At 43.1% G+C, this 26,586-nt stretch overlaps 1 protein-coding gene across 13 annotated transcripts in view; it reads right to left on the bottom strand.

The window, feature by feature from the left end:
- The window catches only part of KLHDC4 (kelch domain containing 4), a 46,274-nt gene that overhangs the window by 3,086 nt on the left and 16,602 nt on the right, over nucleotides 1-26,586 (bottom strand). For 10 of the 13 annotated variants that reach the window (XM_023761049.1, XM_023761050.1, XM_006097332.3 and 7 more), the window contains 4 exons: nucleotides 14,653-14,745; nucleotides 10,065-10,224; nucleotides 2,201-2,276; nucleotides 152-360 (listed from right to left, as the gene is read on the bottom strand). In XM_023761049.1, the coding sequence (XP_023616817.1) occupies nucleotides 152-360; nucleotides 2,201-2,276; nucleotides 10,065-10,224; nucleotides 14,653-14,745 (538 nt within the window). Of the gene's footprint in view, nucleotides 1-65; nucleotides 361-2,200; nucleotides 2,277-10,064; nucleotides 10,225-14,652; nucleotides 14,746-26,586 lie in introns of all 13 variants that reach the window. The other 3 variants (XM_014463114.2, XM_023761051.1, XM_023761052.1) reach the window with 2 other exon arrangements.

Genomic DNA, 26,586 nt, shown 5'->3' on the forward strand with positions numbered 1-26,586 from the left:
TCTCAACACCTGGCCTGGAAGGCAGAACTGGCTAACAAGACCACACAGCCTCTACCCAGTATCACCTGTGGAGGCAAGAGCCAGGTGCCGTGTTAAGCTGCCTGTCTGGTGCACGATGCACCATGGCAACCACTCTGGAGCCCGACTCTACCTTCAGCTGTCCCGCAAACCAGCGGTTCTTGGTGGCATCGTAGAAGTACAGGTCATTGAGGAAGTCGCCCTCCAGGCTCTCCTCCTCTTCCTCATCACAGACACCCCCGAAGAGCAGCGTTTGACTGTTTGGGGCCATGGCCACAGAAAAGCCAGACCTGGGAGTGGGCTTGGTGCCTGAAGGGTTGATCCGAGTCCACACCCATCTGCCTGTCACAGGAGAGCAGGAGCTGAGGTAAGATGTAGGGATGGAGGGGTAGCAAGAACCAGCCAATGGCACAAGTGTCCCTGCTCCCCCAGTGACTAGGACAGATGAAAAAATGCAGAACTGTGGGCAAAAGTCCATCAAGTCACTCATTTTCCTCCCTCTGCAGAAAAACAAAACACAATTTTCAACATCTCACTCGAAGTTTTAATTCTTTTCCTTAAGGTTCAGTTTGCAATGGGGTGCCTTTTTCACAAACCCTCCAAACACTGCGTCTTAGAAGCTCTTTCCAGCTGTGGATGGAGGCAGAGATGAGACAGGCATGGAGGCTGGCACACCCAGTGCTGGGAGAGGCCCACGCTGCACCCAGGCCTCCGGGAGGACCCTCACTCCACCCTCCCTTTCTCCTCTGTGGGCTGCATGCCCACAGGCCACACCACTTTATGTTCTTCCCGCTGGCTTGTGTTTAATTTCTATGATCAGCCTCAAAATGTAACCTAGCGTGAAACGCAGGGGAAAGTTTTCCATCACGTCTAGAAAGAAGAACCAAGATTTTCACTCCAACAAACATTAAAAAGAAACTTAACAGCCCAGCGGTGTTGCTGAATGGTTGAGCATTGACCTATGAACATGCCCAGGCTGCAGGCTTGATCCCCAGTAGGGGGCGTGCCGGAGGCAGCCAATTGATTCGCGTAACTGATTTTTCTATCTCCCTCTCTGAAATCAATAAACCAATATCTATTTTAAAAAGAAGAAACTTAACAGAAACAGCAAATGGGAAACATTGCGTCCTGCCTACATATCCTCCATCAGCACACAGCCCAGGGGTGACTCCAGGCTGCACCCACTAGGGGCCATGAGATCGATTCATCACCACCAGCATATTAATGCTTTGAGGAAATAGAAAAGGATACATGTCAGGGGCCCCTGCACATAGCACATAGTATGACGCATGCACACAAGTGTGCGCCAGCTCATAACACACCATGTCCTTCTCACTGTGGGGTAAGGGCCTGATGGCGAGGATGCAGGGGAAACACAGGCTGGGGGTCTCACAGCCTAGAACAAAGTTCAGCTTTCAAGTTCAAGTCCACTGATGTGTAAACTGGGTAAGTTACTTCATGACTCTAAACCTAGCTCCCACTTGGAAACGCAGATGTCCTCACCAGTCGTGCAATGCGTGTGGTTGGCACCTGAAGCACCTGGGTAGGAACATTTCTGAAGTCTTGGCTTAAAGAATTTTAGCACAGGAAAGAGATGTAGGTATTCTGCACAACAACCCCTCATTTTACAGAAGACAGAGCTCCCGGGAGATGAAATAACTCACTAGAGGTCATAAAGCAGACCCTGATCACGCTGGATCCCTTCGGTCTAGTCCAGTCCTCTCATCACAAGACCTGCATCACACAAATGAACCACAACCTTGCTTTTTGTAAAGGAACTTTAAAAAGTGAACGTTGGAGATGTCAACCCCACCTTAAGCGGTCCAGAAGTCTATATTCTAACATCAGTCCCTTGCTCTTGAGCAAGGACAAGAGAAATGACTAGAAAGCTATGGTTCCTGCTCTCTGCAAAGGGGAGTTCATGGTCTGACAGTGTGTTCAAGCCAGTCCATCCTGAACTCCCCAGAGGGTGAACACTCCTCAGCCGCCTCTGCTGCGCAGGCAGGAGGACACTTAGGGTTATGATGGAGGGTCCGGCCTGGCCTGCTCAGGGATGAGGATGGCCTGTCCACTGACCATCAACCCTACAACCAGAAGGGCAGCTGGGCTTCCGTTTCTCTGCCCTGCCTTTTGCAGCGACATGCAGACCACCCACGGGCCCATCCTCTCACAGCACCCGAACCTTCTCTTCCTTCCTCAGACTTCAGCAGGAACATATCTGAATGCTGGGTGCCTTTGTCCACATCTTTCTTGATTCTCTGCAAAAGGAAAAGGAAGTCGTGTGAGAACTAACAGGGCACCACCTACATCTAAGAATAGATTTCAGATTTTAAAACCCTGCCTTCTAATGACCACAATCATGCTAGAAGCACTCTATGCTTCCTTACTGGAGCTTCCTGTGGCTTCCGCAGCAATCCTGCTTAAGTGGACGGAGCTCTAAGGAGACCACCGTGGGACTGTAATGCTATCACAATACAGCTGTCCTTCCATTTTCAGTCCCTGTGTATCTTCAGTTCCCATCATCCTTCAAACCACGTGAGTCAGGCTGCACTGCGAGGATCAAATTGATGCTCCAGCAGAAGCCAGCCACCACCCAGATAAGACTTTTCTGAGCTTCTAAAACAGCTGTCTGAACCCGGAGTCTAGCTTCAAATCGCTACCATCACCCAGCCAGACCAGACACCTCATTCTACATAGCAACGTCCGCCAGGCCTCATGCCGCAGCTGTTATCTAAACACTAAAGGTGTCTCAAAAGCTACTTGGCAAATATTATCCTGGGTGGAAGGATTTCAGTAAATTATCTTATTTTTATTTGTACTTTAAATTCCTTATTTTTAATAAAATTTTAATTTCAGAATACCTTTATATTTGCAGAAAAAAATCAGGAGATATTATTGAGGATTCCCACATACTCCACACCCAATTTCCCCTACAGTTAACATTTTACATTAGTGTGGCACATTTGTCACAATTAATGACCCAATATTGACAAACTACTATTAACTGAAGTAATTCTTTGTCCGGATTCCCTCAGTGTCTCCCTAACATGCTTTTCTGTTCTAGGACACTTGTTTTAGTGTCATGAATCCGTAGGCTCCTCTGGGACATGACGGTTTTTTAGACTTGACTTGTTTGTGATGACCTTGGCAGTTTTGCAAAATGTCCCTCTGTTAGGATTTATCTGGTGTTTTTCTCACAATCAGACAGGGGTGTGGGGTATTGGGTGGTGGATCCCAAAGGTACAGCACCCTTCTCATCACATCATCTCACGGGTGCATGCTGTCACCATGACTTATCATTGCCGGCGTGGACCTTGACCACCTGGCTGAGGTGTATTTGTCAGGTTTCTCCACTGTCGAGAGACCCACCCCACCCCACCCTACCCCACCCCACCCCACGCCAGCGTTCCACACTGTCTTCTTCAGAAGGACACCCTCTGAAGCCCCCACTGACCGAGAGGGAAGTCATGCTCCACCTCCTGTTTCCCAGTCTCTATGGAACTCTGCATAGGAGTTTTGTCTCTTCCCCAATTTATCTATTCAGTCACTTGTTTATAATCGTGTGGACTCATGGTTCTCTATATTACACCTTGGGCCATAATCCAATACCATTTCATTTTGTTGCTCAAATGGTTCCAGCTCTGGCCACTGGGAGCTCTTTCAGTTGGCTCCTGTGTCCCTCTGACACACTCCATCAATGTGGTTTCTTACAAATAGTCCCTTGGTACTACAAGATGCTCCAGACTCATCTTGAGTATTTCTTGCCCCAGTTCTAGAGCGGGCCATTTCTCCAAGGCTCTTGTTCATGGAGGTGGTGGTAGAAACCAAGACCTGAGCAATGGCGCTCACTGCTGCTGGGTGCTGCTGCTTATCAGCCACTCAGCTGACAGAGCCAGGAAATGTTAAAAGAAAAGAAATGCATAATTATTTTTCTTTTAACTAATGAGTATATATTTACTATAAGGGGGGGGGGAGCTATTCTCCTTTTGGAAAACAAAACAAATAATCCAATGTCCATGGATAGAACAGGTGACCTGAACATCCTCAAACCAAGGAGGTTCAACATGGGTCACGCATAGGGAACAGCTGGAATCTCAGGAAATCAGAACTGGTGCAAGCCTCTTGCTTTCCTTCTGGAAATATCTGCACGTTCAAGTGGCGCCATTTCTGCATGTTACACAGTTGTTAAGACTAGATATTCTCTTCTTCTAGCAGATTCACACAGAGGAAATGACTACCACCACTTCCATGCTTGCCCTTTCAGACCAAAAGACCCAGCGTTTTTAGGAACTAAATCCACACCCAGCAGCCTCTCCCGCTGGGGGGGCAGTGAGGGAATTCAGTGACATCTGTATTTGTCTAGAAACTCAGATAGCAGCTGTGCTTCAGCCAATTCTCTCTCGGCCTCCTTGTTGTCACTGCACCTGCCAACATTAAATGTACTGTTGTGCTGACAGCAATGATTTCTTCTCAGAATTAACAGTCTAAGGAGGTGGGGGACACCTTTTATGCTATAACATTTAAATCCATCCCCTCAAAGCTTAATAGCCAGAACCCTTCCTAAGAAGGGCTACTAGCTCACCAAGTCCACAGCTTCCACAGTGACAAGCCAGGGTGTGGCCAGGGGACAAGGATGCCACACCCTTCCGACTGGAACTCACTAGTTAAGGGGTCTGCACACTCCAACAGGTTTATAACTCCTCCTTTATAGCAGTTTCTTTTCCTGAAGTGTTGTGACTTCCTCCAAAACCCAACCTCCTTGTCCTCAAAGGAAACAAAAAGCTGCCTTGTGTTACTCTCTTATTGTGGATCACCTGTGCCACGGCTTCTTTCTATCAATGCAAACCACACTGGTTTTTAATCTGCCCAGTTAGTCTCTTCACTGGATTAAACTCTACTAGGAGAGGAAACAGAGTCTGCAGGGATTTTTGGAGATGGCACACTCCCATCCAAGGAGTCAGAACTCTGAGGGCCCAGCCTCTTCAGAAGGAGGATCGCCTCCTCCTTGAAGCAGCTCAGGAAACTTGATATTAATGCCACACAAGGAGTAACCCAGGTGTTCACTCTACAGAGCAGAACTTACTCCTCTACCCACAAATTTCTGTCTAATACAGTATTAATGGGACCCAAAGACATCTGAGAATGTGTATCAGGTGTTACAACATTAAGTTGAAAAAAACCTCCACTGTTTCTGAAATTATTCAGTCTGTCTGAGACCCGGACGCCAGCACTGGGCACCCATACCATCCTCCCCAGCCCCAGCCCCAGGCCCTGTCCTTGCAGCCGGCACACAAGCTCTACACTCCTGTCCTCAAACAGTCCGAAACTCAGAGATGGACTCATTTTGATTGTCATGAGAGCAGACCCCCAGGCCACCCAGACTCCCGCGTTCAGTGCAGTCTGGTCCCTGGAAAAGGTAGCGACAGCTCTGAGGTAAGCAAAGGCCTTGCACTCCAGAGACCTGAAGTCGGAACCCAGCAACTCCACTCTGAAGAGCCCTTCCTTCTCCTATCCACTCCCTGGGGCATTCCCACCTTTATCCCCAAAGGCAGGGGAGCTTCCACAAAAGTAGCTGCAACCTGGTCAAGATTCAAACAAAATGAAAAGTGAGCTTCAAGTTACCTGCTTTTCCAGGGTCAAATAAAACAGCCGCACAACACACCCAAACCAGGGGCTGTGCGAACAGAAACCTCTTGTCCTGAGAACTGAGAACCAGCAACACAGCTGACAGCAAGAGGAGGCCCGCCCCCACTCGCATGTGTGTAAGGCATCCTCCCAGACACGGGAGGATGAGCTGCAGTCCCCTCTACCCAGTTTCACTTTCCCCAGTCTCAGTTGCCATGGTCAACCACAGTCCCAAAATATTAAATGGAAAACTCCCCAAATAAACAATTCATAAGTTTTAAATTTCAAGTCATTATGAAATAGCGTGATGAAACCTCACACTGTCTCACCCGGGACGTGAATTGTTCCTTTGTCCGCCATCTCCCCACTGTCCTCACTCCTATCCTCAGTATATACTCCCTGCCCATTCCTTAGTCACTAATCAAATCGTTATCAAATAGACTGTCATGGTATCACAGTGCTTGTGCTCAAGTAACCCTTACTTTACTTAATAATGTCCCAAAGCACAAGAGTATTGACGCTGGCAATTCAGATATGCAAAGAGAAGCTATGTTTCCATGAAGTGAAAAGGTGAAAGTTCCCAATTTAATTAAAAAAACCCTGTATGCTGAGGTTGTCAAGATCTACATTAAGAAAAGTCTTCTAACCATGAAATAGTGAAGAAGGAAAAAGAAAGTCATGCTACTTTTGCTGTTGTACCTCAAATTGCAAAAGTTAAGGCCACAGTAGCATGTAAGTTAGTTAAGATGAAGGCACTAAATCTGTGGGTGGAAGACAAACAGAAAACGTGTTGCCGTGTTGTGCCAGAAAGCACTGAGCCTATAAAAAGACTTCAGCAAGAAATCCACTAAAATGAGTGACATTAAGCCCATGGTCGGCAAACTGTGGCTCGCGAGCCACATGCGGCTCTTTGGCCCCTTTAGTGTGGCTCTTCCACAAAATACCATGTGCGGTGCGCATGTACAGTGCAATTGAAACTTCGTGGCCCATGCGCAGAAGTCCGTATTTTGTGAAAGAGCCACACTCAAGGGGCCAAAGAGCCACATGTGGCTCACGAGCTGCGGTTTGCCGAGCCGCAGTTTGCCAACCACTGCATTAAGCCATTTATTGCAAGGTTACTGAATGGTTTTTACACACTCAGGGATAGGTTTGGACTAAGAAATATAAAAATTGCTGGAGTGAGAGGGAGGGAACATACACAACTTTTATTACAGTACTAGAGGCCCAGTGCACGGATTCGTGCACCGGTGGGGTCCCTCGGCCTGGCCTGCGGGGATCGGCCGAAACTGGCACTCCGACATTCCCTGAGGGTCCCTGATTGAAAGAGGGCACAGGCCAGGCCAAGGGACCCCACCGGTGCACGACTGGGGCCGGGGAGGGACCGCGGGAGGGCTGCAGGGCATGTCCCAGCAGCAAGCTAACCAGCAGCAAGCTAACCTACCGGTCAGATCATCTGCCCTCAGTGGGCAGTGCATGTCATCAATGGTCGAATGAACGGTTGGACACTTAGCATATTAGGCTTTTATTATATTATTAGAGGCCCGGTGCACAAAATTCATACACAGGTAGGGTTCCTATGCCTGGCCGGCGATTAGTACCGACCGGTGGGGCAATTAGGGAGCCCCTGCTGGCACCTGCCTTGGCCAGCCTGGCGTTGCCAGCTTGCCGGCCCCACCCCCTGCCACCGGTTGCCTCCCTCTGTGGGGGGGCGGGGGACAGGCACCTACTGGCACCTGTCTTGCTGGCCTGGGGCCTGCGGGCTGTGGGCAGCTCCTGCGTTGAGCATTTGCCCTCTGGTGGTCAGTGCACGTCATAGCAACTGGTCATTCTGCCGTTCGGTCATTTTGCATATTAGGCTTTTATTATATAGGATTATATGTTCTACTTTATTAGTGTTGTTAAACCCTTACTGAGTCTAATTTAGAAATTAAACTATCACAGGTATGTGTGTATAGGAAAAAATATAGTATACATAGGGTTTGGTATTCTCCATGGTTTCAAGTATCCACTTAAAACATATCCCTCACACATAAGGGGTACTACTGTACTTTAAAATGCTGTGGATTCCTCTTGGCCCACGTGTCTGGAGCAGGGGAGAAGGCAAAGCTGCCTTCTGTTCTCTAACCTGCCACCTTCAGCATCTTGGCCAGTGGGAGGTTGGATTTATAAAGTTATCAGAATTTTGTCCTGATTCCCCTGGATTTACAATGGCAGTAATTTTTCAAAACCAGGCACAGTGATGGCTGAGGGCCCCAACTGAACCATTTGTGAAACACAGAAACCCTAAGGCGCTATTCCTTTTGACACCTCCTGATTTAAAACCCTACGTGTGCAGGCTGCTCCAAGACACTTCCAAGGCATCTTCACGGAACTACGCACCAGGCACATCATCAGTTCACCGTGCAGGTTGTCCAGCAATCCATCCCCTTTGCCAGGGAGTGACGCCAGGCAGGAGTCATCTCCGAAGGGTGTTCAAATCGGGACTTGAGCAGCCCACCGCCTACTTAGACTAACCACTTTTTAATATTCCACAGTGTTCACAACTCAAATCTTTCCTAATTCAGATAAATCCCACCAGATAAGCTTTTCACTGCAATTCAAACGCTACAGGTCTGGATTAAGTGGACTTGGAATACCCACCAGGCTAGTTCATGTGGCGAGCTGGAGAGGATTAGGCACCGAGAATTAGGCACCATTTTGATTAACAGCGACAACAGCTTCACAAGATTCCACTGTTTATCGTCCTGGTTTACTCTATGAAGCATTTGCTGTGATCGAGTACTGGACCTGGGCACTTTGCACAGCTTTTGGCCACCACACCAGCCTGTGTCTCAGGACCCTCCTGACTATCAAACATTTTCTCTTTCCAGAACAAAAGCTGACTACTCACTGGGGTGGGTGGGGGTATGAAAGACAGTGGACACAGGGCATCTCTCTGCCTCCGTTGTCCCAACCACCCCACAGGCAGCCTACTCAGGTACCAAGTCACAGGGCCCATTCACCTGGGGTAAATGAGAATGAAAACCACATGAGATGGCACACATCCATCAGAAAGGCTGAATGTACTAGTAAAAAGTGTGACACCACTAGGTGCTGGCAAGTATGTGGAACAGCCACACTCTCAGGAAATTTGGGTGCAACTATTTTGGGATGAAGCACAACAGTTTCTTATTAAATTAAGTTAGACTCCCCTGTAGCCCATCAGGCTCACTCCTAGAGATCTACCCGAGAGATATCAAAACGTGCAGCCACAGAATGACTTGCACAAGAATGCTCACAGCGCTTTATTCATAATGGTCAGAAAGTGGAAATAAACCAGGTGCCCACCAATAAAAAGTGGACAACTATGGTGTGTTACAGAAGGAATACTTAGTGTGAAGAAGCAGTTAACTGAAACGTGCAATGTGGCCAAACCTCAAAACATGCTGGGTGAGAGGAGGCTTCCTCTTCTAAAGAACACGTGCGCATGACTACCTGAAGTTCCAGAACAGGCAAACGGAATATACGGTGGGAAATACCAGCACAGTCCTTGCCTCTGGGGGGTGGTAAGGGCAAGGGAGGCCAGGAAGGGCTCAGCAGAACTATAACTCACAAGGGGCATCCATCTGTCATAACAAGCAAGTACACACTCAAACTGTGTGCACTTTTATAGGTATTTTCACATTAAAAATTAAACATGGAATTCTACTCAGTGATACATGTTCTGGTATTTAGGGGGAAGTATACAGATATCTATACTTTTCTTTGAAATACATTAAAAAATGGATCGGTAGCAGTATAGATATGATCAAATATGTGATAAAGCAAGTACAGTGAAATATCAATGGCAGAATCTAGGTGGGGAGATAGATAAGTATTCACTAATTCTTTCTGGTCACTGAAGGTCGAAAAGTTTTCAAAATAAAAATAAGAAAAAGCCTACAATGAGATACCAATTCATCTCTTTCAGACTCACACCCGCTTACAGGTTGGTGAAGTGCTGATAACAATGGAGGGAGAGCAATGCTGGTGGGTTTGATGGTGTGAGGGCACACCGTGTGAAGGACACACGCCAGGAGCCAGCAGGAGACCCTCTAGTGCACCTGAACCAAGAGATGTGCATGAGAAGGTTCAGGTGCATGTCAGCACTGCTTGCAGATAAGAAAAGAAAAGGCCCACTAGCAATAGAAACGAGAAACAAGTCGTGGTATATTCTACAATGGAACACTCTATAGCATTAGATCCCTACATACACAATTATTCATCCTGCAGTGTTTTGGGGCGTATAGATTAGAACGTAATATGACTGGAGCAGATTAACACCATCTCTGTCCATTTCTAATTCAATAAAGGAATTGTTTATATGAAACTAATATGCAATAAGTTCTCATTGTTGATGAAAATACAGAAGTTACTGTATTTTCCTACATGCCACATCTTACCTGCTTTGAGTAGCCCCCATAGATGACAATGCTGCCCTGGGGAGTGACAGACATTTGGCAGCCAGATCTGGGTGTGGGCCCAGTCCCCGATGGGGACAGCTTGCTCCACGTGAATGTGTCCAGGTCAAAGGCATACACGTCATTGTAATAGATGTAATCTCTGGTTATAATAGAATCACACAAACAAAAAGGCAGGGACATTAAAAAGCAAACCTAACTTAAATTAAAGATAAGTTTTCCAGCATTTGTACTATAACCAGTTTAATTAAAATTTAAGTTCATCATAGGACTAGAAGCATATGTGAGTTTGCATTTGAAAATAAAAATAATGCTAGACCATAGAAGCACAGTGATTTCCCTGAATCTGAAAGCCTTTATAATCTGAAAGTTATACCGTATTTCCTTACATAGTTTATAAAATCACAATCTTACAGCCCTGGCCGGGTGGCTCAGTTGGTTGGAGGGTTGTCCCATATACTAAAAAGTTGAGGGTTTGATTCCCAATGAGGGCACATACCTAGGTTGTGGGTTTGATCCCCGGTCGGGGCAAACACGGGAGGCAATGTTTTTTTTTCTTTCCTCACATCGATGTTTCTCTCTCTCTCTCTCATCAATAAAAAATAAAAACCACATTTTCTTGGGTGAGGATTTAAAAATAAATTATAATCTTACAAAATAATTACACTAGATTACTCTGAATGTAATTTTACGCTCAACAATCAAACACCAACCTACATGAATACTCAGGACAGAGGTATTTACAGCTTGGTAAGGGCTGTGAAGAGACCCTGAACTGGGTGAAAGAAGGGACCACAAAGGCCTGAAACAGGAAGATGCCGGAGGCAAATCCTTTGACTCTGTAAGCACAGGCAACAACAAGGACATGGTTGAGGTGTTCCAGGAGGCCCTGCGGCCCTGCCCTGCTTAATGCTCCTGGGACTTACGTGACAAAGAACTCAAAATGCAGAAGAGGCCTTGCGAGGGGAGCCCCAGTGCGGGGAAAGCGGCAGCTCTGTCCGAGTCACAGAGAGAATGCTGTATCCTGACATGAGAATTTTACAGATGGCCACAGGCCTCTGGTCAAAATCACACCAAAAGAATAACAGACACTCTCCAGCAATTCAAAATGGAGAGCCTAGAACTGATTTTTAAAAGAAAACACAGAGGAAGTGATTAGCCACCCCAGTCTGAAGGGATTTCTGTCTTTTCCACTGCATTCTAATAATCCGAGACGGGACTCCATAACAGAAGGACCATGGTGCAAGGCCTGTCTGCTCACCTATACCTACCCTCAAACACTGTGCACAGCATGGCATGTGAAACAGAACAAGTCGTCTGGTGGCCTTTCTGACTGGCACCACGACCAAATGCACCATTCTGCAGGGGCACATATAAACTGAGGAATGGGGAGGCTTACAGTTTTTAAAAGACTTCACCACATTCCACTATTTCCTCAGATTTCACACTGCAGATTCTCAGCAAAAAAAAATCCTGTTCTGCACATACAATAACTATAAATTGTCATTTGGTTTTTAAAAGTCAAACTCATTTGTTTAATATGGATGGTGACTACATAGTTATCTGTTCTAGTTTCTTCATTTTTTTCTGTATTTGAAATACGTCATAAACAATAATTTTAAACAAGGTAACAGTTGATAATAGCTTTGAAAATTTTTCTAATTCTGAAATGGTTGCAAGTTACAATCACTATAAAATTTGATTCACTTTATAACCTGAAGTGCCAGGAGGGGCTATATTTGTGTTGTTGTTATTAATCCTCACCCAAGGATATTTTCCACTGATTTTTTTTTTTTTACAGAGAGTGGAAGGGAAGCAGGGGGGTAGGGGTGGGAAGAGAGAGAGAAAGAAAGAGAAAGAGAGAGAAACATCGACAGGGTGCTTCCCGCAGGTGCCCTGACTGAGGCGGGGGTTAAACCTGCAACCCCAGTATGTGCCCGTAACTGGAAATGGAACCTGTGACCCTTCAGTGGGCAGGCCGAGGCTCTAAGCACCAAGCCACACTGGCCAGGGCGAGGAGAGGCTGTATGGATCTCACTCCCTGTCCCACTCACAGGAGGTGCTGAATTAACGCACTAACAAAAGCATGAATCCCCATGTCTACGTTTGACAATTATTTGTGTGTTTTTTTTAAAGTTCCAAGAATAAATATAAACAACAATTGCTTGGGTATCAATTTTTAAAAATAGCTCATGCCTTGGCAGACGTGGCTCAGTTGGTTGAGCATCGTACTGTGCACTGAAAGGTTGCCAGTTCAGGGCACATGCCCAGGTTTATGGGTTCATCCTGGTCAGGGTGTGTATGAGAGGAAACCAATTGATGTTTCTCTCTCACATCGATGTCTCTCCCCCCCCCCCCACACTCAGCCCCCCTCTCTAAAATCAATTAAAAAATATTTTTTAAAATAGCTCAGGCTCTCTTGTCCAAAATGGCAATGACTAGGCAAACACCTACTTGGCAGGAGGGCAGACCTGGGGCAGTGAGCCAGGGTGAGGGCAAGAGGACAGAATATGGGACCAACTGAAAATCAGCAATCTTTGGTTGAGGACAAGTTCTACTACTTATTATCTTGATTTCCTCAACTTTAATTTAAGATGATAATTTAAGAGAATCTATAAAAAACGTGGTAAACTGTATGACAAGACATAAAACTAAAGCTTTATTACAACCAAGTTACACCTTCCAAGATACAAACTGACTCCTTGCTTAATTTGAGTTATACTTTTAAAATCCCCTCCAAAGAATTTAAGAATTTATATCCGTTTCTCAAGTAATAAAAATATTCTTTATTCATGAAGAAAATGGAAACTTTAATGGAGCCAAATCTACAGTACAATCCTCAGCCTAAAATGGGGGGATGGGGGAAAATTACAACGCTCACTCTTCATTCACCAAATGCCTCCTTCTTCACATATATGTGCGAGGATTTATTTTTATAAGCCAGTAATTCTTAAAAAAATATTTGTGCAAATGCATCTTAATTTGACAAAAATGTGAGTGGGGCCACCACAATTAACAAATTGATAACTATGCTATTTTCTTATTTTGTACTTTTTTATTGATTTCAGAGAGGAAGGAAAAGAGAGAGAGAGAGAGAGAGAGAGAGAGAGAGAGAGAGAGAGAGAGAGATTGATTGATTCACTGATCGGCTGCCTCCTGCACATCCCACACTGAGGATTGAGCCCGCAACCTGGGCATGTGCTCTGATCAGAAATTGTGACCTCCTAGTTCATAGGTCAACACTCAACCACTGAAACATGCCCGCCAGGCAAACTATGCTATTTTTTAAAAGAAAAGAGAGCAGAGCGGAAAATGAGGCACTCAGAAAAAGGCATCCATCCACCTTCTTTGACATGGTCACGGTCAAAGAAAAATCATTGCAAACATGGCCTTCACCAGGCGTTACAACAGTGCAGACATTTTACCCAAAATGTTATTATATTATAATGGCAAAAGGAATACTGCTAGCCTATTCACTATATATCTTGTTTTTTGTCTAAACTAGGGATATTCAAGAGGATAGCTGTACAGATGACAGGTTTAAAACAATCAGGGATGCCCTAACCTGTTTGGCTCAGTGGATAGAGCGTCAGCCTGCGGACTAAAAGGTCCCAGGTTCACATAGAAAGGGAATGGACTGACTATTCTTGGGGGGGGAAAGGGGAGTGGGAGATGCGGGAAGAGACTGGACAAAAATCATGCACCTACGAAAGAGGACAGTGGGTGGGGAGTAAGGGCGGAGGGTGGGGCGGGAACTGGGAGGAGGGGAGTTATGGGGGGGAAAAAAGAGGAACAAATGTAATAATCTGAACAATAAAGATTTAATTTAAAAAAAATAAATAAATAAAATAAAAGGTCCCAGGTTCGATTCCGGTCAAGGGCATATACCTTGGTTGTGGGCACATCCCCAGTGGGAGGTGTGTAGGAGGCAGCTGATCGATGTTTCTTGCTCATCGATGTTTCTAACTCTCTATCCCTCTCCCTTCCTGTCTGTAAAAAATCAATAAAATATATATATTTTTAAAAAATCAATCAATCAGGGACCCTGCTAGGTTGGCCTGGGAACCCACTGTGGCTTACACTAAGGTAACCATGACACCGAAGGAGAAGTGGAGGCCCCTCTGCAGACACCACTGCAGAACACCAGCTAGTGCTACATTCCCCAGCAGGGTCCCCTGGCCAGCAGCACCAGGCTCCAGGCCTACTGAGTCAGGAACCTGAGGTGGGGCTCAGCAACCAGAGTTTTAACAAGCCCATCAGGGGATTCTGTACCAGGCTCAAGTTTGAGAAGCCTGCGTTAGATAAGATGACCACATCATCTATAGGGCTCAGTACAAAATAAAATGTGGGGCCTGTTCAATAATTAATAATTTCAAGACAGTGACAGCAGAGCATTAAACTAAGCTCAGGCCCTCCTGAGTGTGGAGCCCTGGTTGGCTACTTGAACTGCATGCCCTGGTGTTAGGAGATGGGGCAGCATATTCCATGTGTATTCAGAATGGTCTTTCTCATAATAAGTTCCCTCCTTACTACTGCAGGAAAGAAAGATCTTCCTGCTATTGGCACTAACCTTGTACTCTCATGGAAACCACCAAAAAGTATTAACTGTCTCTTCCAGGCTACCATACGATGTCCACTCCGGCCTGAAGGACCCCCTGGTGATCTAAAATTAAAAAAAAAAAAAAAGACCACTTTTTAGACCAATTTCTGTTTGGCAAGCACTTACTGAGTACCATTTAATTTGACAAGAAACATTTGCAGACCTCAACAGCTCCTTAATTATGCTGAAAACATGGACCCCAGCACTGAAAGGTTTCCTTTAATAGAGAGGAATGTTCATGGTACATTATCTGCTTACAAGTAAATCTATAACGAAAATAAGAAACAAACTTAACCAACCACCATGGGCATATTTAGAAAAGAGTGACAACTCAAGAGCCTCAGGCAGGTCCTCAGGAGGCATCCAGAAGACAGACAGCATTGTCATCCACACGTGTTACTGCCTCTGAGGACCTACCAGTGGGACAAGAAGTAAGGCGGGAGGCCATGATGTTGATGATCCTGACTCTGTGTAGGCTTAAGCTAATGTATTTGTATCTTAGTTTTTTTAACAAAGAAGTTTAAAAAGTAAAATAAAGATTAAAAATATTTAAATGGATAAAAGCTTACAGAATAGGAGAGAGAACCAAGATGGCGGCAGAGTTAAACACCTATACTTGCTGCCTCTCACAACCACATCAAAGTTACAACTAAAAGGCGGAACAACTACCACCCAGAACCGCGGGAAAGCTGGCTGAATGGAATGGAAGTTCCACAACTAGAGAGGTGAAGAAAGCGCATTGAGACTGGTAAGAGGTGTGGAGGCGCAGAAAGTGCTGGCACCTGGATGTACTGCTCTTTTAATCGGGAGGGAGATACAAGCTCCCGCTTGCTCTGAACTCCAGTTCCAGGTGAGACTCTGGGGGACCCAGACACATATGGGGAGAAACTGGACTGCCTGGCATCAGGACAGGAACGCGAGGGCGGCTTTCTCTCAGAGGTGCTCACAGTGATCGTTGTTCGTGCACGGGGGCGCGGGACATGGAGACCCAGGGACCTCTCTGGTGCAGGGCCAACTGGCAGCCATTGCTGTTTGCTCCGCCCTGGTGATTCCCAGAGACCTCGCCCCACCTAATTACAACCCCACCAAGCTGTGTGCAGAGGCTTTTGCATAAGAATGGCCTGTCCTTTCTCCGCCTAATACCTGTCAAACTGCAGCTGGGTCAGAGAGCCCCAGAGCTTCCAAAAGAAGGCCCAAGGTCTGGCAACAGCAGCCTGCCTTGCTTCACAGCTGGGCACTTACAAACCCCATACAAAGAGGAGGAATCTGCAGATGTCTCTGTAGCTCCTGCTGGGTGGCCCCAGACAGTGGCTGACTTTGCACCTCCTTGGAGATCCAAGAGCCAGTGTACCCAGTGGTCAGAGTGAGACCATACCGGATTATAACTCTTCACATCCATAAGAGACACACTCAGGGGGCAGACTCAGAGAGCACCAAAGCCCCACTGAAGCAAGTCCTGCCCCATAAGGGTGTCCCCTGCACAACAGATCTTCCAGTGTAGACACAGCTGGTCACCACAGCCAATTGACCTGCAGGTCAATTCCTCCCAGTGATACCAACAGCCATCAAGGGTTAACTACAACAGGACTGTGCAAACAGCCCACAAAGGGGTGCACCAAGAGCGTCCACCTCAGGTGACTGGGGAGGCTGAGCCACTTGGCCCTATAGGACACCTACCACACAAGGCCACTCTATCAACTCAAGGAGACTTAGCAGCTACCCAATACATAGAAACAAACACAGGGAAGCAGCCAAAATGCAGAGACAAAGAAACAAGTCACAAATGAAAGAAATGGATAAAAGCAAAATACTGGATTATAGAGTTCAAAACCACGGTTATAAGGCTACTCAAGAATCTTCTGGAAACCTCCGAGAAATTTAGTGAGACCCTCAAGGATATGAAAAAGGACCCATCAGAAATGAAGCATACACTGACTGAAATAAAGAATAATACGCAGAGATTTAACAGCAGACAAGAGGATCCCAAGAATCAAGTCAAAGATTTGAAATATGAAGAAGCGAAAAACACCCAACCAGAAAAGCAAAAAGAAAAAAGAATCCAAAAATATGAAGATAGTATAAGGAGCCTCTGGGACAACTTCAAGCGTACCAACATCCAAATTATGGGGGTGCCAGAAGAAGAGAGAGAGCAAGATATTGAAAACCTATTTGAAGAAATGACAGAAAACTTCCCCTACCTGGTGAAAGAAATTGACTTACAAGTCCAGGATGCGCAGAGAACCCCAAACAAGAGGAATCCAAAGAGGACCACACCAAGACACATCATAATTAAAATGCCAAGGGCTAAAGACAAAGAGAGAATCTTAAAAGCAGCAAGAGAAAAACAGTTACCTACCTACAAGAGAGTACCCATACAACTGTCAGCTGATTTCTCAACAGAAACTATGCGGCCAGAAGGGAGTGGCAAGAAATATATAAAGTGATGAATAGCAAGAACCTACAACCAAGATTACTCTACCCAGAAAAGTTACCATTTAGAATTGAAGGTCAAAGAGCTTCACAGACAAGGAAAAGCTAAAGGAGTTCATCACCACCAAACCAGTATTATATGAAATGCTGAAGGCTATTCTCTAAGAAGAGGAAGAAGAAGAAAAAGGTAAAGAGAAAAAATTATGAACAAAGTGACAACAAATACAAGTGAACCTAAAAATCAAATGAATAAAAAACCTGATGAACAGAACAGACTGGTGAATGTAATAGAATCAGGGCATGGAAAGGGAGCAGACTGACAATTCTCAGGGGGAAGGGGTTGCGGGGGGTGCAAGAAGAGATTGGACAAAGAGCTTACACCTATGGACGAGGTCAGTGGGGAGGGGGAGAAGGCCCTGAGTGGGGTGGGAACCGGGTGGAGGGGAGCTATGGGGGGAAAAAGGAGGAACATCTGTAATAATCTGAATAAAGATTAAAAAATAATAAAATAAAAGCTTACAGAATGATATAAAGAAAATATATTTGTACAGCTTTACAATATGTTTGTGTTTTAAGCCAAGTGTTATTACAAAAGGGTTGAAAAAGGTTATTTTATATATTTACTGTAGCCTAAGTGTGCAGTGTTTATAAAGTCTACAGCAGTGGACAGTAATGGCCTAGGCCTTCACATTCACTCACCACTCACTCACTCACCCAGTGCAACTTCCAGTCCTCAAGCTCCATTCATGGTAAGTGCCCTATGTAGGTGTTAACATTTTTTGTATTTTATATAGTATTTTTATTGCATCTTTTCAATGTTTAGATGCACAAACACTGAATACTGTATTACAACTGCCTACAGTATTCAGTACAGTAACATGATGTACAAGTTTGCAGCCTAAGAGCAAAAGGCTATATCATATGGCCTAGATGTGCAGTAGGCTATACCATCTAGGTTTATGTAAGCACACTCTATGATGTTTGCACAATGACAAAAATCATCTAAAACATTTCTCAGAACACATCCCCACCATTATGCAATGCATGACTGCAGATTTGCCTTGTAAGAAATGTTTTTAAAAAGTTCTTCAGAGAAAAGAAAAAGAATATAGGTCAGAAACTTGGATTTACATAAAAAAAAGAAAGAGCACTAAATAAGGTGAAAAGAAAAAGGTAAAAGTAAAATTTTTTACTTAATTGATCTACCAGATAAAAATTTGGTTAAATAATAGAAACAATGTATCTGATTATGTAAGCTTTTATATACACATACAGATATGTATATATACAAGTAAAATGAATGACAGAAATAATACAAGGGATGGAGGTAGGAATTAGAATTATTTTGTTATGATAGAGTATTCACATTACTCGTGAAGTAATATATTGTTATTTTAAAGTGTACTTGGATTAGTTGTAAATGTATATTGCAAATTCTAGGGCAACCACTAAAAAAGAACTATAACTAGTATACTAAGAAAGGAGAGAAAATGTAACCATATAAAATGCTCAATTAAAACCACAAAAGGCAAAAAGAGTGAAAGACAAACATAGGAATAAAGATCAAACGCAACAAATATAAAACAGTAATGAATGCAAGAGAAATTAATCCAACTATATCAATAATCACTTCGACTGTCAATGGTCTAAATGCACCAATTAAAAGTCACAGACTGTCAAAGTGGATCAAAGCACAAGAGCCAGCTATATGTTGTCTACAAGAAACCCACTTTAAAGACACATATAGATGAAAAGTAAATGGCTGGAGGAAATATGCCATGCTAACACTAATCAAAGGAAAGCGTAATAAAATTAATTTCAGACAAAGTAGACTTTGAAGCAAAGAAAAGTTATCAGGGATTTTTAAAAAGGCATTATATAAGACACAACAATTCTTAACATGTATGCATCTAAAAACAAAACATCCCAAGTATGTGAGGCAAAAGCTAACAGAACAGCAAGAAGAAAGAGATAAATTCACTATCATAGTTGGACAAATTAATGCCCTCCTCTCAAAAAGGGACCGATCCAGCAGCAGAAATCAGTACACATATTCTCAGGTGAGGATTTTTTAAAAAGGAAGCCTGAGCTGCCCAATCTAAACGCCTCCCATTCAGTGAATTTCAGGTGAATTGCAGAAAGTTCTCACCTTTCTTCAAATGCTTGATCATATTCAGCTCTCTTCCCTCAATACCCTCAGTTTATTAACACCCCTATTAATGTGTCACTCAAAATGAGCATTGTGCTCATCCATTTAAAGTTGGCCAAAAATCACCAATACCTATTCCTAGATGCCAGAGCCTGTGAATCGACCTTTAAGCAGTGACCTCTTACTAGGACTAAAGTTCCTAAATCCCTCTCATCTATGAGCAAGGGCCACTTTTTCAAAAAGTCTTCTCTCGTAAAAATTCCTTGTAGAATTTTAAAGGAAAATTTATCCCACTTCAATACTATTTTTAAAATTTTAGCCTATCTGTTTTGATAGAATATTTGCATTTAGATTTTTAACCATATCTAAAAGTATTTTTTAATTTTTCAATTATAGTTGATATTCAATATTATATTAGTTTCTGGTACATAGCATAGTGGTCAGACATTATATAACTTAGGAAGCGATCCCCCAATAAGTCCAGTACCCTACTGACACCATATAATGATCACAGTACTGACTATATTCCCCATGCTGTACTGTACTTCCCCATGACTGTTTCATAACTGCCCATTTGCACCTAATCTTTCACCTTTTTCAACCAGCCTCCCAACCTCCCTCCCACCTATTTGTTCTCTGTATCTGAGTCCATTTCTGTTTTATTTTGCCTCTTAAGATTCCACATATAAGTGAAATTGTGATGCTTGTCTTTGTCTGACTTATTCCACTTAGCATAATACCTTCTAGCTCCATCCATGTTGTACCAAATGGCAAGATTTCATTCTTTTTGGCCGAGTAATGTTGCATTGTATATATGTACCACTTCTTTATCCAAGTGTTGATCAATGAACAGACTGCTTCCATATCTTGGCTATTATAAATAACACTGCAATAAACATAGTGATGCCTATATCTTTTCAAATTTGTTTTGGATTTCTTCAGATAAATATCCAGAAGAGGGAATGCTGGGTCACATGATAGTTCTATTTCTAATTTTTTTGAGCAACTTCTATACTGTTACCCAATTTGCAATCCCAACAGTGCATGAGGATTCCCCTTTCTCCACATCCTCGCAAACATTTTGTTGTTTTGACAACAGCTATTCTGACAGATATGAGATGATTTTCATTGTGGTTTTAATTTGCATTTCTCTGATGATTAGTGATGTTGAGCATCTTTTCACACATCTATTGGCCATCTGTATGTCCACTTTGGAAAAATGTCTATTCAGGTCCTCTGCCCATTTTTTAATTGGATTGTCTTTTTGGTGTTAACTTATATGAGTTTCTTATATATTTTGGATATTAACCCTTACCAGGTGTATCATTAGCAAATATCTTCTCCCAGTCAGGTTTTTTTGCTTTGCAAAATTTTTTTAGTTTGATGTATTTCCATTATATATATTTTCTTTTGTTTTTCTTGCCTCAGGAGACATATCCAAAAAAATATTACTAAGAGCAATGTCAGAGAGTTCACTGCCTGTTTTCTTCTAGGAGTTTTATGATTTCAGGTCTTCATTTAAGTCCTTAATCCATTTTGAGTTTATTCTTGTATATAGGGTAAGAAAGTAGTCTAGTTTCTTTCACTTTTTTTTTTTTGCATGTATCTGTCCAGCCTTCCCAACACCATTTATTCTTCCCAACACCATTTATTGAAGAGACTGTCTTTTCCCCATTATATATTCTTGCCTCCTTTGTCATATACCAATTGACCATATAGACGTGGGTTTATTTCTGGGCTCTCTCTTCTGTTCCATATATTCCAGTACCGTGCTGCTTTGATTACTATAGCCCTGTAGTATAGTTTGATATCGATATCTCCTACTTATTCTTTCTAAAGCGTGCTTTGGCTATTCAGGGTCTTTTGTGGTTCCATATAAATTTTAGAATTGTTGTAGTTCTGTGAAAAATGTTAGTGGTATTTTTATAGGGATAACATTGAATTACTGATTGTTTTGGATGGTATAGACATGTCCTTAAAAAATTTACTGGAGAGAGAGAGATCTATTTGTTGTTCTACTTATGTATACATTCATTGGTTGATTCTTATATGTGCCCTAACCAGGGCTCAAACCAGCAACCTTGGCATTTCTGGCGATGCTCTAACCAACTGGCTACCTGGCTAGGGCAGTATGGACTTTTTTGTTGTTGTTGTTTAGTAATGACATTTTAATGATAATTCGTCCTATCCATGACCACAGTATATGCTTCCATTTGTATCTTCTTCAATTTCTTTCTTCAATGTCTTATAGTTTTCTGAGTATAGGGTCTTTTACCTTCTTGGTTAAATTTATTGCTAGGTATTTTTTATGCAATTATAAATGGGATTTTCTTAATTTCTCTTTCTGACAACTCATTATTGGTGTATAAAAATGCAGCCAATTTCTGAGTATTAATTTTGTATTCTGCTACTTTACTGAATTCATTTATCAGTTCGAATAGTTTTTGGTGGAATCTTTGGGATTCTCTCTCTATATATAGTATAATGTCATCTGCAAATAATGACAGTTTTACTTCTTCCTTTTCAATTTGGATGCCTTTTATTTCTTTTTCTTGACTTACTGCTGTGGCTAAGACTTCCAATACTATGTTGAATATAATAAAACCCTAATATGCAAATCAACCTAACAGCAGAACAACTGGTTGCTATGACATGCACTGGCCACCAGGGGGCAGACGCTCAATGCAGGAGCTGCCCCTTGGTGGTCAGTGTGCTACCACAGGGGGAGTGCCGCTCAGCCAGAAGCCAGGTGGGCAGTAAGGAGCAAGGGGTCCCAGACTGCGAGAGGGCGCAGGCTGGGCTGAGGAACACCCCCCCCCCCAAACACCCCCTCCACCCCGCCCCCCGCCCCCGTGCACGTAATTTCGTGCACTGGGCCTCTAGTGTTGAATAGAAGTGGTATAAGTACATGCTTATCCTGTTCCTAATCTTAAAGGAAAAAAGTTCAGCTTTACACCATTAAGATGGTAGCTGTAGGTTTGTCATATATGGCCTTTATTATGTTGAGGTATGTTCCTTCTATTACCACTTTGCTGAGAGTTATCATAAATGGATGGATTTTACCAAATCCACTTCAATACTTCTTGCTAGATTTGGTCCACAAATATACTTTTGGATGTTGAATATGTCAACAACATATTTGCTCTCCCACAAAATTAGTAAGCGTATTTTCTTATCCAAAATCATGATAAAAAAAAACAAACAAACAAATAAACAAGGCTCAAAAGGAGAGTCTGGGTATGCATGACACCACGTGCAGGTTCATACCAAATCAGCACTGGCCTGACTGGTACTCTGCACAGTGGGAAAAGGGCTCTCCTTGGAGCTGGTCCCACACCACAGGCTGAAGCAGATGGCACGACTTCTCCATCTCCTCTGTGCTGGGTACTGAGAAAACAGGCCACACAGTACAACTCTACAATAGAGAAGCTGATAAGAAGAAAAACATCACATGTGCTGGGCAAAATGTAACCTTCCCTTTTGATAAATTCTCTGATGTGATACTTTAGAAGTATAACCTGGGGAACAGGTTTTCATTCAGCAACTAGCATGGTCCAATTCTACTTCAAAATATTTATGCAGGAGAGCCAGAATGTTACCAATGTTAGCCCAGTAACGGTGAACCTAAAGGACCAGAGACCTATGGAAACAGTGTCAGCAAGCTGTCTTCCTTAAATGACTCCCGGCATCTGAGATGCACCAGGTAAGGGCCTCCTGTCAGCTTCCTGCCCACAAATCTGACGCCTGTTTTGTCCTCCAGTGATCCAGGCACTAAGGATGTAAGTTACTTTTTGTAGCAGCAGCCATGTACCACTGTGCTTAGTAACCAAAATGGGAAAATCTTTCTATAAAAACACTTCACATAACCCTTTAGAAAAATAAAGCCACTCAAAAAAGCCTGTTTATATTTGAATCTCCAACAGGCCTTTTCAACTGCCATCACTCCTAAATATGGAGTCTTAAAAAATCCCATGTTGTACTCAGCCAGATCTATATGCAGCACAAAAATACATGTGCTATATTGTGGGAGGGGGTGCTTTCAGTGCAGCCGAGTTATGTGCAAAATGGCATTCCAACAGGGCAAGCTGCCACTCAGCATCACCCAGGCCCCTTCGAATGGTGACATTTACAGAAAATACTCTAGCATCAAATAACTCCATGGGCTAAGAGTACAGAGTGTTAAACACTTGGCAAGTAAATGGTTCCCCGAGGTAATTCAAAGTTTACACCTTACAAAATTACATGCTATAGTACCATACCAGGCAGCGCTGAGACATTTACTGAGCAGAAGAAAATTTTTTCTCATAAAACCTGACAGTCAACATCACACAGGCCCACTGGACAGGAAACTGAGTCTAACGGCTCATTCTCCAACCAGAAAAGGCCCCTCCTCCAAGAATTGTTACAACATGGCCCAAGCAGGAACCATGTGCAAAAGCACTGCCCTTTTCATTTTAAACAGTGTCCCTTCGGCATTTGGCTCCACTTTTCCAAGTGTCAAAAATGGAATATGAATATTCCATCAAACAATGAATATGAGGCTTAGTATAGGGAATTTCATCTCCTTGTACAAAATAATAGTGGTTTCTAGAATATAGGTAGCCTATCAGACTGTGTTCTTGTTTTATTTCAACTGTTATTTTTAACTAGAGGCCCGGTGCACAAAATTTATGCACTCGGGGGGGGGGGGCCCTCAGCCCGTATTATGAGGGCGCAGGCCAGGCCGAGGGACCACACCAGTGCACTATCAGGGCCAGGGAGGGACGCAGGAGGTTGGCCAGCTGGGGAGGGGCCGCGGGAGGGCTCCAGGGCACATCCAGCCTGTCTCGCTCAGTCCCGATTGGCTGGACCCCAGCAGCAAGTTAACCTACTGGTCAGAGCATCTGCCCCCTGGTCACCTGGTGGTCAGTGCATGTCATAGCAAGCGGCTGAGTGGCCTTAGCATATCAGTAGCATATTACGCTTTGATTGGTTGAATGACCAACCAGACGACCGGACACTTAGCATATTAGGCTTTTATTATATAGGATAAGAAAACTACTATTTGTGGAATGTTTACTCTATGCTATGTGCATTTATTCCTCACAATAACTGCATGGCTAAGAAATTATATTTAATCCCATTTTACAAATGAGAAAATCAAGACAATAAGTCAAGAAACACATTAAGCTAGTCAACAGGAGAGCCAGAATTTAAATTGAGGCAACCTGGTCCCATAACGCACACTCTCAACAGCCAACTAAGACACTAAACCAAGCACGTCAAACTCAAACGCTAACAAGGGCCAAATAAACAAGGATTAAGTTTATGTGGGCTGAAAAAAAAAAAGCTTCAATTTTCATAGAAACAGGTTTATTTCGATAGGGACATGCTGAATACAAGGGGCTAAAATAAATGAGTAATCATTAACATAAAATAATAGAATATTTTAATAAAATATATTTTTTCTTGAACATTAACTTACTAGACACTGAATAACTGTACAAATTAATGAGCAGAACGCAAATAAACCTATTTTTCTTGTTCTCTGAAAGCAAAATATTTCCTGTTGCGCACACCAAACAAGTCAGTACAAGACTAATGATGTGGCAATCCAGCTGCTAAAATATTCCCTGCTAGTATTAGTGGAGAGAAATGGTGCACCGACGCGTAAGGGAAATGAATGCAACATGATTATAGTGATTAGTCATTAGCGAATGTTGTAGTTCATTATTAATAATTATGTATAACAGGATATTGTAAAAATTAAGTTACAAAATTTTTATTAAAACATTTCTTACATACCGTTATGTTGGCTGAGCTACAAAAATATTCGTTGTGGGCCATGAGTGTGACATGCTTGCACTAAACTATACTAAAAGTCAAAGGTCTCAGACTAAAGAAATCTATGTGCCAAAAAATGACCCCTTACCCTGACAGTCTTCAATTTCATGCATCCTTTCCTTCCCCTTGATTTTCCTACAAATCAGTCACACTCTACCAGTTGGTCTTCCCTTCCTCCATACGCACAAGCACTTCAAGACGATAATCAATCAGCAGTTAAGGAGCAGGGGGATCCACACAAGCTTCCACTCCCACTTCCAGGATTTCCTGGCTTCACTCGCAGTTGATGCACAGCTGTTAATAAAACCTGCCTGATTATGAAGTCCACAAAGCCTCAGACCATGAGCCCAACCAGTTCATGGGAGAAGCCAGAGAACGGAACATATGTGTGTTTCTGTTTCCACATGATAAATATGGGGTATGGTCTGATTTCCGCTAACTCATTGCTGCCTCTTGCAACAGGATCGTACAAAGAACTCTGAATTATTTTGAGAATAATTCTTCTTTTCTAGGATGTCAACTTTTCTCAGACACAGCTTAAAGATACATACACTAAGCGGGTTTAGCTGAAGACGCCACAAATGTTGGCTCCTTTTCCAAATCAAGAGAAACAGTGTGCATGCATGAACACACACACCTATACAGTATATTATTTTTCATTCAACCGATTTTTGTTGCTCATGTACTAAGTACTTCAATGCATATAAAAATGTATTAGTTGTAAACAAATGTTCATAGCAGCATTATCTCAAGAGTGGAAAGTGGAGACAACTAAACATCCATCAATAAATGAATGGATAAACAAAATGTGGTATCTCAAAACAACGGAATATATTCAGTCATAAAAAAGAAATTCTGACACATACTACAGAATGGATGAACCTTAAAAACATTATGCAAAGTGTAAGCCAGTCACAAAAGAACAAATAATGTAGGATTCTAGTTACATGAAATATCTAGAATAGGCAAATCCACAGGGATAAAAAGCAGATTAAAGGTGAGTGAATAGTGGGAATGGAGTCTTTTTGGGTGATGGAAACATTCTCTATTTAACTAGCAGTGGTAGTTGTACAACTCTGAATATGCTAAAAACCATCATATTATCAATTTTGAAAGGGTGATTATTTTAGGTATATGAAAAACATCCAAAAACAGCCGAGTTCTGTAAGTAGCCTGACCTCCTTGTTTGTGGTTTATGGAGTCATAGATGACTAGCTAGGATGGCACCAGCTTTAGAAATAAATGGAGAAAGGGTGTCAAAATCTTTCTCCCCTTGCCCAACTGCATCTCCTCCAGGGAGTAAGGAAGAAAAGTGGGGTTCACCTTTAGAAGTGCTGGTTTTTCAGTGTGGCAGGCTGACTAACTAAACTTTAACAAATAGGAAACCTAAGCTGATAGGGCAGGCCCGCTGACTGAGGAAGGTGTCAAAAGTGCGTGAGCATCCTGTCTGGTTACACAGGCAGTTCCTCTTCATGGCTCCCAGCTTTGCTCACTATCAGAAA

The sequence above is a fragment of the Myotis lucifugus genome, unplaced genomic scaffold, assembly GCF_000147115.1.
Source record: "Myotis lucifugus unplaced genomic scaffold, Myoluc2.0 scaffold_198, whole genome shotgun sequence".
NCBI classification, from domain to species: Eukaryota; Metazoa; Chordata; class Mammalia; order Chiroptera; family Vespertilionidae; genus Myotis; species Myotis lucifugus.